Source organism: Lissotriton helveticus, chromosome 9 (assembly GCF_964261635.1).
Source record: "Lissotriton helveticus chromosome 9, aLisHel1.1, whole genome shotgun sequence".
NCBI lineage: Eukaryota > Metazoa > Chordata > Amphibia > Caudata > Salamandridae > Lissotriton > Lissotriton helveticus.
Window position 1 is genome coordinate 508,744,653 of NC_136070.1, and position 16,270 is coordinate 508,760,922.

The 16,270-nt window shown below is 43.9% G+C and overlaps 1 protein-coding gene across 4 annotated transcripts in view; it reads right to left on the reverse strand.

Moving 5' to 3' along the window:
- LOC144781481 (phospholipid-transporting ATPase IC-like) overlaps window positions 1-16,270 on the reverse strand; it is a 1,874,327-nt gene that overhangs the window by 296,332 nt on the left and 1,561,725 nt on the right. For all 4 annotated transcript variants that reach the window (XM_078660356.1, XM_078660353.1, XM_078660355.1 and 1 more), the window contains one exon: window positions 5,743-6,019. In XM_078660356.1, coding sequence (XP_078516482.1) covers window positions 5,743-6,019 — 277 coding nt within the window. The remainder of the gene's footprint in view (window positions 1-5,742; window positions 6,020-16,270) is intronic.

Here is a 16,270-nt window from a genome sequence, read left to right on the forward strand (position 1 = left end):
CTGGCACCATCTGGCCTCTCTAGAGACACCAGTGAAGACTCTGGAGTAAATACATACAACCATTGAGCTTAGGTGTTCTGGGGGAGTATGATGAAGAAGGGGTATAAGAGCTCAAGATGAGAGATCCAGGCTCCAGGTCTGTACAGAATTGATGAAGAGCAGTGCTAGATAAGAATGCACTGGAAGCGCTAATCAAGGAACACAGTGAGAAAGTATGAAGGAAAGAAATCAAGAGGGGCCATAAGGACAAGGTCAGCTTGAAAGCTGATAAGGAAGAGAGGGTGGGGTATAAAAGAGGATAAGAGACAAGAGAGGTAGAGATTGGAGAAATGGACGAAGGAAATTCAAAGCAGATAGCATAAAAAGAGCAGAGAAAGGGAGAGAAATACTGCACAGGAGATAGGAAAAACATAGTGGAATGATTTTGACGGGATGTGAGAGAAAAATGTACTGAATAGAAAGAAAAAGGCTGGATGAGAATGAAGAAAAGATAGGATGCTCAGAAATAATGGAAGGGAAGAGACAGAAAGCAAAAGGAAGGAAGGAAGTGTGAAAGAGAAGGAGCAGTGGATGCACTTTTGGCAAAACTGAATGATGAGTGGGCTCGATGTATATCATGACAGGAGTCTGCATCAGGAAACCCACCTAAAATAGGGCAAACTTCCCCGGGTTACTGATGGCAAGGACCCTGCAGTGGATAGACCACCACCTATGATAGACTGCTAGCAAACTGAGCCCAACTATTCACCCCACCATCCAGGGTTACTTATAACAGCTGTATTGGTAACAGTGGTGTAACAAAAGCCCTGCATCCCCTGCAGTATGGCAGGTCGATAGCCTAAGAGCTTTTGACCACCACGGCGAATGGAAGGGGGAGGCCATCCATGTACTTTTCAGGGGGGCTCCCTCAAATTTCTTTACGGTAGTGCATTCCAGGGTTGGTGTCTTTTTGACAGCAAACTTCCCAGAAGTGAGGAAACTTCACCTGGAGTCCAAACTGAAGAAGGAATCATTGAACTTGTCCTGGGAACTAGGGGCTCATACCTGTGTGAAAGGGAACAAAGCACTAACCTGAAAGAGGAGCTGGTTGACCGTAGGGGCCCTTTGAACAGTGGCTCATCATCTAAAACGACCAATGAGTTGGGAGCACTGGTCTGTCTGTGTGGCATGGTTGAAGCATTAAAGCAGCCGTGGCACTGCTGAAGTGTTTTAGGCAGTCTCCTTTCATTATCCCTTTAGTTGCCACCAAGGCACTAAGATCCATGCACCCGAATAGTAGACCTGAGTGAAGACATGATAAATCCCTAATGTGGCACCCATTGTGTGTGTGTTCAAGAACATGGATGGTAAACTCCTAATCCATGCCTAGGTAGAGGGTACCCACTTTGAAATACCTAAAACTCACATCCCTTAATCTGGTATTCTTATGCAGTGTGTAGTGTTTCTGTGTAATAGAGTACTTGTCTTTTGAAAAGAGAAGCAATGGGCTGGACATTGATCTTATGGTGGTGCTGAGCCCAAGAACCCCCCACACTAACATCTCTGAGAACCCTGTGATGCCTCAGCATCACTTCCAGTGTGGGTTAAGTGCTGAAATGGTTTCACTTGGTCCAGTTTGCAGAGCCATAATAGGATAGGTCCCTGGAAAGTAGAGGCAAATGACCCCAGCCTCCACAATTGTTGCACAGTAGACCCTGCCTACAACGTGGTCTCCAGAATGGGGTCTGGCAATTGGCGGCAAGTGGTGTAAGATCCAGAGGAGGCTTGTTCCAGTGCACACCTGCTTACCCTGTAGTTTACCAAATGGATATGACTAGGAGTAAACTACGCATAAGCTAAGCCTACACTTCCACAGAATTTGAGACTTGGTATTTACATGTATTTCTTGTAATGAGTGAAATGATTGCCTCTTTCTGAAACTTTCATTTTTATAAAATTGAGCCATTTTAAGCAGAAAACCTAAACCTATTCTTACATCAATCTTTCACATGTATCTGTCTCATAAATGACTTGTGACATCCTCTGCAAAACTCACACAGATTCATGTTTTTTTTAACACTATCTGCACTTTTCACTCCTAATTTTCTTTTTGGTCCTTTGTAGATTTTCCAATATGTAATAAAACATGACAGGGATTCAGTGAATACCTCCAACATCACTATTTCTTAGTTATTCATATATTTAGAATTGCATGCCCTTCACCCTCCAGACAACACATCCATGTGGAACTTACAAATGCCTAAGATACATATACTTGTCATACGTTTTACAAATGTAATTTACATTGCCATATGCATAATATATATTTACTAATTATACTGTGTTCGAACGTGAATGTCTCCTGCATGGGTTACAAGCCTTGAGTTCCCAACCGCAAATATCTGATATCCTTGTTTTTGGGATTTTTATGTTAGCCTCACCTTGATCTGGCATGTGTGCAGAGGCAGCCTTTCTCTTGATGTGAGTACAGTTCTGACTTGTCTTGTACCTGATGGGCACACCAAGTGCACTCTTATGTGTGAAAGTGGACTACCATCCCTATCATGGCATTCACATGTAGATTGGTGGAGGCAGTATACTGTATTTTTATGATCCTGTGGTTGTGTAAAGGCCTGCTGCTACAAGCTAACTCTGATCCTAGCGCGAAGATTCCAGCTCATGGTGTTGCTTGAGTAATACATACATACGGCCCGATTCCGATCTCGTTCGGAAAGCATTCCGACTGAATTGGTTCCGGAATGCATTCCGGATGACTCGGATTGGGGGGGGGGGGTTGCGACTGAGCGAGTATGACACATTCAGATGCTTCCGGATACGATTCGGCCGGGCTTCCATTGACTTCAACGCGAGCCTGTGGTCTGAATGCGAACACAGGCTCCAATTGAAAATAGGGTTTTTTGGTGGAAAGCATGCACCCTGTGATGGGCACCTCATGGTGCCTGCCACACTCTGCATGGGTGGGAAGAGTGGAACCATGGGTACCTCTAAGGGCCTGATTCAGAAGGCCTGCTACGGCCGGCTACGGGCCTGCTACGGGCCCCCCAAAGACCAATTCCGACAGTCGTTTTGTTCCGGTCAAACCGAATCGGAGAAGCTGTCCGAATCGGTCATTGCACTCGCTAGTTTGGAAACCAAGTCAATAGATAGAATCGGATCCGGAAAGGCTCGACCTGTTCAAATCCCTTCCAGAACTGATTCAGTCAGCGCTAATGGTTACCAGGCATCGTACTTGCTCATTTGGAAATGGAGACGAGTTGGTCGGAAACAAGGGCTCCAGATGGAATTAGGCAAACCCGAATCCGATTCGGAGCCCTTCCGAATGACATAGGAATCAACCCCATAGTGTGCGTCTGAGAGAGCCAGAGCAAAAGAGGCCTGTGGGTTCCATTTTGAAAAAAACACTCATGCAGAGGAGATTCACATTTCAACAGAATGGATACATAACCATTCTCTTACACTTTGATTTTCAATATTCCATAATTCTGAGATTGTATTGTGACTAAAATGAATTTGGAACTACAAAAGCGCTACTCCCAGGTAATGTTTTTCCTCATTATCGGGAGAAGAATACATTCTTCCTATTAACCTCTCTCTCTCTCTCTCAATTGTAAAAATACCTCTCCGATCCCCTACTCACTGTGATTACATACAAATGTAACATCCAAGGTGGGACAGTGCTGCAGGTGACAGACACTTAGCAAAAATCGATTTTACAGCTGCCAATTGTCTCTGACAATAAAGTTGCATAAGACATTGCAGTAAAACCAAACTTAAATGAAGACAGTGGCTAGCATGCCATAATTTTGCAGCCAATAGCCCTTGATCCAACCATGTGTGTAGGAAATGTTCAGTGCTTAATTTGAGACAGTGGTTGTCGATGGAGCCCACTGGCATTCATGTATTGGGGCCGGCACTAATTTTGCCCTTATTAAACATTTACCAAGAGCAAAAGAGGGATAAATACACAAAGGGGTAAGAAGGAGGAAGAGAAAGATGGAAAAACCGTCACAAAGAGAGAAAGTGATTGATTGATTGATTGAATAGGGATTTGTAATGCGCAACTTTGCCCGGAGGCATCAAGGCGCAATTGATGGAAAATAGCCAGGTATGTGTATAGAAATATAGGGTATAGAGGCCTAGGAGTAGGCTTCAGTAAAAAGCAGAGTTTTACGGCCCTTTCGGAAGAGGGGAAGAGATTCTTGGACCCTGAGTTCCAAGGGGAGCTCATTCCAGAGTCTGGGAGCGAGAGAGGAGAAAGCCTTGCCTCCCCATCTCGCCTTGACGACTCGGGGGACGGTCAGCAAATTCTGGGGACGTAGGTCGACACTAGGGACCTGATGGCCTCAGCACCAGCACCATGGAGAGCCAGGTGAGTAATGGTCAGGATTTTAAATTCTATCCTAGCATATACAGGGAGCCAGTGAAGATTCTTCCTGATCAAGGTACCTGAAGAGAGTCTGGGGGCAATGACGACAAACCTCGCTACAGCGTTCTGGACGACTTGCAAGCGATGGAGTAGTTTGTTGCTCATGCCAAGATATAAGGCATTGCAGTAGTCCAGTCGCGAGGAGAGGTGGGCAACCGCAACCAGTTTCCGGGCGTCAGGAGAGAGGTAATGGGTAAGTTTTCTTAACACCCTTAGAACCCAGCAACAGGTTGAGACCGTTCTATTTACTTGCTTATCGAAAGCAAGTGAGGTGTCAAATATGACTCCCAGGTTACGGGCGGCGGGAGAAGGCTTGGGACAAGTTCCCAGTGTCTGTGGAAGTAAGAATCTGCATGAGTGAGATGAAGGGTCAGGGAGTGTCTGGTAGTGGATTCAAGAGGCATGAAGTGGATTCAAGACTATGCAGCCTTGGTGTTTAGCACATCGACATTTATTAGCGCTGGCCACGGGATTCTGAGAACAGCTTTGGGTACTGGCATTCATTCTTTTACAAATCAGGCACTGGAACTGACATTAGGAAAGAAATATTTTGGTCTGCAGGGAGCAGTACAGAAAGGGTTGGTGGGCCTTTAAGGAGCTCTTGAGCTGGGGGAGGGGAGGGAGGGGGGCACACAAACACCAATGCCTGCCTATGGCCCAACTTTTTAGATTTACCCAGGGACCACAATAAGGCATTTCTACACCTATTTACAAAGGTGCTCGTAAATGCCCTTTGTGAATACTGAAAGTCATAAAGTTCGACTTTCGGTATTCACAAAGGGCATTTACTTCTTGCAAATGCCCTTTGTGAATACTGATAGTCATAAAGTTTGACTTTCGGTATTCACAAAGGGTGTTTATGAGAAGTAAATGCCCTTTTTGAATACCGAAAGTCATAAAGTTAGACTTTAGCCTAATTTTACCTTTGTGAATCAGGCCCTTTAGATTCACCTAACCAAGCCATGGACCAATGTTCAGGAGAGAGAAGTGATTGAAAGATGCTAGTCACCAAATATGCACCCAACCCTGTCAATAGGGATCCACAATTATGGAACTCAAAAGGTAGGTTAAAGCAAACATCCTGTTCAGAATGCAGATGAAGATGACACACTGTTTTCATATCTACACATATAACAAGTAGGCCTTGAGTGAAAGAACAGCACTGGATGAGAGTAGCAACACCCTTTACGGCAGCTCACAAGCATGCTCTACCGCATATGCAATTATAGTGGTTAAGCAGCCCTCTCAGATTGTTATGTTCTTTTTACTTTAGAACCATTAAGAAATGTATAAAGAAGTGATTCCTGGAGTCTTACTTTTGATCATGTTGACATCATTGCCTCCATCTCCAATAGCCAGCGTGATGGCTTTGTTATGCTTCTTCACCAAATCTACAACTATGGCCTTCTGTTCGGGTGTAACCCTGCAGCAGATCACAGCGTGGCAACGGCATGCAAGATCAACAAACGCTCTCTCCCTCTGAGTTTCCACATTATTCTTTTCCCTCTTCTTTGGACAGCACAGAGCTTCGAGCTTCTCCAACAAAGCCCCCTTCTTTGTCGTCTTCTTTGTATCTGGGCTCCGGATACTACTCTTGAAAAAGGTGATAAAATACAAATGTTATGCACCTGTTAGACACTTTTAATCAAAATATTGTTTTTGACTCAAGGTATAGGAGTGATTAACTCTTTGCAGTTGTTTATTTAACTGGTCTATGGCTATTTACACCCGGTCTAAGAGATTTCTGGCCTTGATAATTTATATCTATCAGTATTCAGCATTGAGCCACAAGGGACTGGATCTATGTCTGAGACTCAGGATAACCTCATTAGATAAATTTGAATTAATCCAAATTAAAGTAATTTACATAACCATCCTTCCTGTATGAGATAGAGTTTTGCGATAGCCAGAATTGCAGTTTCTCACTAGATATGTAATGAAATGTATGAAATATAGAAATCGTACCTATTGGTATCCTGTCGACCCCAATCTTTAGAACTGGGGTAAAAGGATATTATCTCACAAATGAACCTCTTTTTCTTTGGTATAGATATGGATGGGCCTTAAGGTGGAGCTTTACTATGAAAACATTATGATTATATACAACTGTGACAATCTTCCAAGATTTAAATATATCAAAAGAATCTTATAGATGACAGGTTTCTTTTTGGAAACAACAATGTCTGGCAAACATTGCATGTAGGAAGACTACTGGGATCACGTTTGACAAGATAAACTGATGAATTTAAAGATAAAGAAAAAACTATAGCTGGGGACTATCTGAACATAAAGCGGCTCTCCGGAAGATATGTCAACGCCCGAGTAAGGCCCCAAGATGGCGGTGCTGACTGAGTGGGTGCTTGCCGCTTTGAAAATAGCACGATGTTGGGTGCTTAAAGGTGGATTAGAGGGCTGGCCTCCCCCATATGCCCGGTGGCCAGTGTCTAGTGGTAACGGCAGTGGAGCAGTCGGTGACTGCAGAGGCATGACCAGCTGCGCATTGAACCAGGAGTGAGACATGGCCGGTCCGCCTCGTGTGATGAAGAGGCTCTGTGCACCTACAGAGAAAAGTGCGATGGGGGCATGGAGTGCAACGGCAACCTGAGGATCTGCGGAGACGCCTGGATGAAGTGTCGGGTCCCAGAGGATTCTTTGTCCCTTTCCCGTACCTTGTGAGTACTACCCTGAGCCGCCTAGTGTGGAGGCCATTTGTGAGGGCGCACTGTGACTGGAGGCCCTCACTGCCGACATTGTGGGGTGCCTGGCCGGCAGGGTATGATACAGGGCCTGGTTACATACTGCAGTGGGAGCAGTGAGGACCAGTGAAGCGGCAGCTGCCTGGACCCCTGAAGGGGCCCCTGGTCAGAGTGTCTGTCCCCCAGTGGGTTCCTGGAGATCAAACTGGGACTTGGGCATCTGCTAGAGGTGCCCCTGGGTTTACTTTGACTCAGCCCATAGTCCACCAATTGTTTTACTGTAACTTTTGTTCAGTTTCAATGTACTACTTATGCTGCTGTTGTATCTTTTCTGGTTTGTTTTATTCTATTGTTTTTGCGCCACCCCTGCTGTTTCTTCCCTCTCCTTTCCCTCCTGCTCTCCAGCTCCTGCCAGCCCTCCCACCTCCCCAGATTACTTTTGGAGGTTGCGCTGCAGATGCACCCAGCAGGTGCTCCACCAGGTTGCAAAGTCAAGCCGATCTGCACCTTTCTGGCCAGGACTGCACCCAGCACCAGGAGCCTGGGCTCTACCACCACCTCCGAGCTCCAAGCCTTGAACCCAGGACTCTGCAACAACTGCTGTGCAGCTCTCCACGTTCCACCTTTTACCTGCCAGCACTGCCTTTTCTCCAGCATGCAAGCCGACCACCAGCATGACTACTGAGACTCCCCCTGACAATCTCAACTGCCTCCTGCGCAATGCAATATCCCTCTGTAAGCACTCCACTGAGATGTGGGACACCATCACCTCCCTCACCCCGATGTCATCTTCCTAACCAAGACCTGGCTCAACCCCGCATCCATGCCCAACATCGCCCTAACCAAGCCCAATGGTTAGAAGATTGTACACTGATATTGCATCAACAAGCATTGAGGTGGAATCACCATCATAAACAAAGAAACAATCAACTGCACCACCACCAAAGGCAATGCCACCCCTTCATGGTATACCTCAACTTCCAACTCAAAAACAACAGCAAAACAACCTTCAGAGGCACAATAGCCTACAGACTTGCAGGACCTCATCCCAGTTTTTGTAACGCCATTCCCGATTTCATCGCTCTGTTTGCCATCCACTCCGAAAACCACATCTTCCTCAGCAACCTCAATGCTCATGTCAACTACCCCCAATGATACCAACACTACCAACCCCCTCGAAAACATGAGCAACATCCGCCTCACCCAACTGGTCAACAACCCCCACTCAAATCGCAGGGCATATCCTCAGCCCCATCTTCATGACTAGTACCAGTATCAAGTACAGCCCCATTACTTATCTCACCTGGACTGACCATGCCATCGTCCACTTTACCATTGTGGGATTCCCTCAGCATCGCCCCAAGCCGGCACTCCACACCACAGCTGGAACAAGATCTCAGAGAGCCTATAGACCGACGCCCTCAACACCTCCCCCCTCACACCGCAATCAACCTAGAACAGGTTGTCATGAACTTCTCTACCTGGACTACAGACTGTGCCGACAATCACCCCCAGCAAACCCACTGAGTTCAAGAGGTTCTCCAAGCAGGCCAGTTGATACACTGCGTAACTAAGAATCATGGAGCGCACCTGTAAACGACTCTAAAGGAAATGGCGCACCAATATGGACCCCGCAGACCAAAAAACATTCAAAACAGCAGTCAAACAATACCCTCAACTCCTGAAAAAGATTAAAATAAGTACCTTGACTGACTGCATTGAAGCAAGCTCAAACCACAGTAAGAAACTCTTCAACATTGTCAAAGAGTTCTCCAGCCCTTCAGTCACTGAAAACATCACCCCTTCACAGCAACTCTGCAACTCCCTGGCGGACTTCTTCCGCAACAAGATCTACAGATTCTACAGAAACTTTGAACCCCAATCCACTGACATCCTTAGCCATCTGGCCCTCAAGAATGATGAACAGAACCACCTGCTCTCTTCCTGGGACCAGCCCACCATGCAAGACACCACTGCCATAATTAACTCTGTCCACCCAGCAGCATGTGGTGTTCTTAGCATCTCTGGTAGCATCTCTGACAGCGCTTGGCTTCTAGAATGTTAGTTGCCTAGAATGCAGGTTGCATAGTGATGTTTAAACAAATGTTCAGTTGTCTTCAGCTTTCTGCTGGATGGGGTCTCCATGTTGTGCTCTCTTGAAGGGGCAAGACATTTCTCTTTGGTAGATTTAACCTCGGCTTACCACCAGGTTAAACTTCACTCTTCTTTAGAAGATCTCACAACTTCTGTAATTCCCTTTGGGACTTTTAAGTATTTAAGGATGCCATTCGGACTAATTTCAGCGGCCTCCGTGTGTCAAAGAGTGATGGAGAGCATACTGGGAGGTCTGGAAGGGGTTAAAGTATATCAAGATGATGTACTCATTTTTGGGGTGTAGTGTAGTTCCTATTATCCCAATAGGCTCTGCGCATTGGAATAATACCTTCAATAGTATAGGCCTAGACCAGACGTTAACTAGGTCTACTACTGTCGATATTAGACTTAAAGTTTTGGGTTTGCCAGCTAGCTCAGAGTTCACTAGAAACTTTCTCGAATAGGCAAGGAGGAGTTGAACCTCCCTGGATAGACAAGAAGGGATTTAGTTTCTGACAACCATAGAACATGACAACTTTGCTCTCCCCTAATCAAGAGTGTATCTCTAGAGTCGTGTGAAAACAAAAGACGACTTATTTTACTCAGTCAGTACGTGCATTCTTAGTCTCACCAGATTGTAGAGAAAAGGAAGAGACGGGCGTGTTCAATAAAAGATGTTATTTAATGATCCGTCTCTTTTCTCATACAAGAGAAATGGATCGATATTATTGCAATACTTATGGTTAAGTAAAGTGCATACAATAAAAGCAGAAGTATAAAATAATACTGTAAAAACATTGATATGGTTTCTAAGCCAAATGAAGGTTTAAAATGAATAAAATGAATAAAATGAATACATACACATTTACATTTGACTAATCGTACTCAACTGGTGTTTCTAACTACGCCTACCCCGTGTACCTGACCTAAGCCTAATACGTGGGCGGGAATAGAAAGTTACAGTTTAAGTTAAGTTTGTTTTGCCAAGTGACTGACTAAAGAATTCTCTGCAAGGGGTTATTCAGTTCTGTACCTGGAATCTAGGATGAATGAGGGATGGTATCTCTCGTCTCTGGTCTCGATATTCCAGGCTGCCTGCGAGGGCTACCCGGAAGCGCCGGAGCTGGATTTCTCGGCAGGAGAAAGCAGCGTCTCGTTCTCAGCGCGTCAGGAAGGCGGGGCTGCGCCAGCGGGGTCTGCTCTGCTCTGGGCTTCGGCAAGTCTGGCTGCTCCGATCTCGTCACCACCGCGTGTGTTTGCATAGGGCAATATCGGTAATATTTATACCTTTAAGGTGCCGAGATTGACGTAAGGATGGACATAGATACGTCAATAAGGATGTCATACGACCTGGTCGTTAGCACATTCTTTTGCTGAAGTTCTCGGTGAAATCAAAACAATGGCCGCAGGGTTTTTCCCAAGGTGTCATAGGTTTGATTTGTTTTGAGAACTCCGTATGCCTTATCAGGGGCTGGAGGAATATCGCTTGTCTAATTAGATGGCAAGCGTTATGACCTAATCAGATAACACGTTCCTGTGCCGTAGTGTGGCTTTATCAGATAACGGTTCCTGCATCATGGGGGTTTTCTGCCTCATGGGATGGCTGCTAGTTAACTTGTTAACCAGAATAGGGTCAGGAATAGGGGGATCGATACAGAACCTATAGGAATACATCACACCCACTCCACGCTAACTATGGACATATTTACGAATCTATGCATAGTAAAACATACTGTAGAGTATCGTGTATACCTTACCACCCCAAAATACATAAATGCATTTTGAAATTATCAAATATACGGAAAAAACAGTCACATGTAATATATGCACTCAAGCTGTAGAGTAAAGCTAAAGTAATCACGCATATCTATACATTATCACTAATTTGTATATGACAAATTACACATGAAATGGCTCTTAATGCAGAAAAAAGTTTTGAGACCATTCCATCACAGAATAAAATAATTATGAACATACCAGCGGGCAGCTAATGTCTATAAAGTATCTAAAAATAGAAATTTTAGTTCTCTAAGAATAGTTCTTACTTTAAGCAGAAAATAAGTGTCCCGAAAAATTCGTAAAAATATTTTGGGGCTGCTGAAAAAAAATTGCTGTCCGTGAACTGGAGGGAAAATTGTTCATGGTATTTTGCTATTCTAGTTGAAGGCCAAATTCAGGGAACGCCGTGTGCGAGCTTGCTCAAAAGTCTCTATTTCTGCTCTGGTGAGAACATCATATCATTTAGACTCTCGAAAAAGTTGTCAACAGCTTCCTGGGAGAGTTCCACCAACTCGGAAAAAGGTGTAACCATGCATTCGTGCGCATGATTGTCTCCATTGACGTTTTGATTATTATTGCTGACAGAAGGTCGTACCTGATCAATGCTGCTTTCATCTTGAACTTCACTACCCCTTAATCGTAGTGGTGAAGCTTCCACGAATGCCGTCATCAGGATTGGTAGCCATTGAGGGCAGCACAAAGTATGAGCCTTTATCGGACTCAACAATGCTTCTGCATCCATTGGCGCATCTGATTGTAGAGTCAGACAGGTGTCTAACACGCATTCTTCTCCGCATAGCAAGCACCTTAATACAGGTAAAACACATCGATGCCACATTGGTCGAAATGAAAGAAACCAAGTCATGTTCAGGTCTCTAAGCCGGGATAGTCCCAGGATTTTTGATATCCGGTCCCGGTATCCAATGGCTAGGATTGTTTCTTCCCTTGTCGCAGGTGTTTTGTCTGTGACATGGTTTGCCATAACGAAATATAAGGACTAAGAATAGGATTCCTGCAATTAGTCCCAAAATGAGGGGAAGTCCGCCAAAAATCAAATGGACGAAATCTGGAAAAATACCCAGTATGGCTTTGAATGGTGTTAATGCCATCGAAAATACTGTCTTAAATACTTTTGAGACTCCACTGGTATCAGAAATATTTAAGATTTCATTCAGGATTTCTGCGAAATGTATGGAGGAATTAGTTGATAATATGGAGTGAATCTCTGCAGTCGTCCTTGCGACTAGGAGATCATACGTTTCTTTTGATGACGTGAGCCTGGTCGGCGTCTGAAGAAGCACTGTTTTCATTCTGCTTAAAGTATCTATTCGAATAGAAGTAATTTTGAAGTTGGGCCATGCCCTTGCCTCCCTGTCTGGAAGGGAGCTGGGGAACAATAAGCGTCCACACCATTTGACCTTCGCAGTCGTAGTTACGAGATAAGGAGTCCCGGGCATAAGACTACAGCATCTGCGATCTACAATTAGAATGTAACTCCCATTATAGAGTCTTTGAAAGAATGGTTCTATCTCTGTTGCAGGTGCGCCTAGCTGGTGACATGAAAGGTTATTTGAGTTCCCTTCACAGGCTCCAACTAATTCCATTACACAGAAGTGTACCGCTCAGTGACATTGCACAATTATCGCCACTAAGAAACACTTTCTGGCCTTTATTACTGACACATGCATGCGAATAGGGCAGGTTCCATGTTGTTTTAATGTACCCCTTTCCCAATTTCTCGTATATGCCAGCCTGTATATATTTTTGGCAGTATTGAAACCTGAAGGTTGATATTGGAATATTAATTATCCCATGTATTATCCATTCACTGACAGGTCGTTCTGACATTGTCACTGGTAATCTCTCGAGTTTCTCAATGCTCAGGATTGTATAATCAGCACCCTTCTGGGCCATACTGATTTGTTTATCAGTAAGGTTAAAGATATTGAATAGTGACGTTGTGTTGATTAAACGCCAAGGCACATAGCCTGAACGCAGATTTTGTAACGTCCAGCCAAGCTGTACAATAGAACGCAATTGGGACTGACCGTGTTGTAACAACAGTAAGTCTTGCGATATTATGTCGATTGCTGAAGACACAATGCTGTCCAGAGAAAAAATTCTGGAGGACAGAGTCATTAACCCATTGTCCACTACAGAAAGTGATTTTTCCAAATTAATACGGTCAATTTCCCGTATTCTTTCTGCTGTCTCAATTTGAGTCACCTTCCAGGCCTCGTTGTATGCTGCATATACAGAGGCTGCTATGAAACGTTTCTGACGCTGTTTGCGCGGTCCCATAATGAAATCACGCAAGTCAGCACCATCAGTAAGTAAAGTTAGGTGTTGTTTAATTTCTGCCAGTGTGGAAGTCTGTAGCCACTGAAGGCATAATTTGCCCACACTGTAGGTGGTTATTATTCCTGGGTGTTGTCTTTGGGAATATCTAGGGTCTGGCCTGGTCATTTTGAACCCCTGTGTTTTGTTCAGGAATCTGTCTTGACAGTTATTAGTATCTGTGGGCCAGATCAACCACTGTTTCCAATCAGGATGTGTTCTGTTTTGGTTTAATACATAATTTACGTCTATTTCTTCATCTGTGGAGCTATTGCTGTTCATTGTTGGTTTTGGAATAGACGGTTTATTTAAGTCTTTGATTTTGGCTAAGCCAAGACAGGTAGTTTGTTGAACAGTGTCATTTAAAAATATAATTTGTTCTGGGATCATGCAGGCTCTAAACAAAGATTCTATACCCTGTACTTGCCATTCTTTTGTACCCCAAACACTTTTTACTTCAACATTTTTGTCCCAATAATCAAAACCAAAAGTATTCATTTGTTCAAAGAATGAGTCTGAATATATCAATTTCGTGTTTGTTATCATGGTCTTTGTCCCTGTCTTATTTGACAATTTGAAATAAAATGTTTCAGCATTACTTGTGTTGAACCCTGAAAAGTATGAATATTTGTCATAAACGGTTCTTGAGCTTCCTTTTGGAGGGGTTGCACAATGTTCCCATTGATTATAATTTAAAACATTTCTAGGTTGTGCAGATCTATGTAGAAAATGGTTACCATAGTGGTTATAACAGTACATACTATCATAATTTGTCGAACCCTGCAAATAATCATGTTTGGTAAATTTAGCAGACATCACTAAGTCAGACATCATATTATTTATACTTTCAAAGTCCCAATCATCAGCAAATGAGCTTGGTTTTACAAAGTCACTCAACGAGATCTTAATTTGGTGTGGATATTTCAGGATTTCAACCGGACCATAAATTTCGTAGTCAGTTTTGTCCCATGCTACCCCACCCGGTATAGGATTGGCTGTGAAGTTGACTGAAGAAAGTTCTCTTTTCTCGACGTGTGAAGATGTGTGTGGTTTGAGGATCAAGTTGATTTTCTGACTTGCTGTGTCCATTTTAGCATATTTTCCCTCAATGAAGCGTCCCAAAGTTAGTACCATTATGAGCCAAAGTATGAGGATAAATGCACCAAAACCCACCCAAAATTCAATCCATGGAGAAATTAGATATGTTTCTTTCAGTTGTTTCAAAAGTACTTTAACTTTATCTTTAAAGGTTTTTGTTGATGGCTGTGTTTTTGATTCAGTGAAGCCTTCAGAGGAATCATCGAAGTTTATGAAGTAGCCGGATGCAGTTCTGTCAATTGTTCCAATAGCTTCAGGATTACTGTTTCTTGCATAGTCGTTTGTTACTTCATTATAGATTGGTGTGTCTCTGCTAAATGTTTTTATTTGGGTTTTCAGAGGTCTAAGTTCCATTGCATTGTTGCATAGTCCTTGTTGTAGTTCTGTAGGCGTTTCGAATGTGATTAGCCTCTTAGATTGAACCTCTGTGTTAGTAGCAAATCTTGGTGTTCTACTACTTCTCGGGAGTCCACTTGGCCTACTATTTGTTATCGGCCACATGTTGTGGTTTTACCAGGTCGATGGATACAACTCGGTTCTCCTTTTTACCAGCAAGCGGCGGTAGTACAACTGATCTTGTCCCGTTGACAGACAAGACAGGAACTGCTTTTCTGTAAGAAGGCCCAAATTCCTTCTTTACCGCGATCTTTTCTCTGACTAGATCCCCGACTTTTGGAATCCAGACAGGTCTTGCTGGGACAGGTGGTGGTTCTTCAGTGGTTGTTGGCTGCTGTTTCAACTTTATGTTGCTCAGGTCTTTTCTTGTTTCGTTTAAGTCCTGCAAAACAGCCAAACGATCTTTGATATCAAAGCTTTTTTCCTTCACCACTGAAGTCTGACTGTCGAGATCTAAGACTAACATCCTAGTTCCAAATAATAATTCGTACGGACTGAATCCCTTCAGAGAATTTCTTGGCAAGTTATTTAGACTACGTTGGACACTTATTAGATGTTTGACCCACCCAGCTCCCGAACCTAATACCTTTGCCGTTATAGATTGCTTTATGTCACGGTTTTTTCTTTCAACAATTCCGTTCCCCTCAGGGTGAAATGGACAAGAGTACCGCAATGTAACGCCCATGCTGACCATGGCCTCCTTATAAGCCCTAGAGCTAAAAGCAGGACCATGGTCCGAATGCAGCATGCCAATTGCGTATGTGCCGATAAAGACTCGCAAATCTTTTATAACAGTTCTGGCGTCAGCCGTTCGCTGGGGCCACATCCATATGAATCTCGTGCATGAGTCCACTGCAACCAAGATGTATTTATAGTTACCATCCCTTTGTAAGGGACCACAGTGGTCTAGATAAACACAGGCTAATGGTTTATCCGAGATTAGAAGGGGCGTCTGCGCTGGACGTCTCACCGTTGATACTTTCATTCTTTGACATAGTTCCTTGTTTGTCTTCTCATTTGTGGCCACCAGTATCTCTGTTTTAATAATGATACTGTGGCTGAGACGCCAGCATGTATAGAAGCAAGCCCTTCGTGTGCCGCTATTATCAGTCCTAACCTATGTTCCATGTTTGGAATTGCCCTATCCCCCACTCCAGGGATTCGAGCAAAAGGAACATTGTTTGCATCAGTTATGTATGAGTATTTTACTGGAAAGCCTTTCGGGAGTGTTTCTATCGAATCCTTTTCTGTAGCGCTGACAGCCTGTAATATTTCGCTGTCTATTTTTGTTTTTGACCGTGTGATGGCAGCTACGGAAGCCGTTTGCACAGCTGCCTTCGCGGCCTCATCAGCCAATGATTTCCCTGCAACGTGAACGCCATCACGTTGATGACTCAGCGTATGTATCACGTGAGTCTTTGGTAGTTCTTTTTGTAATAGAACT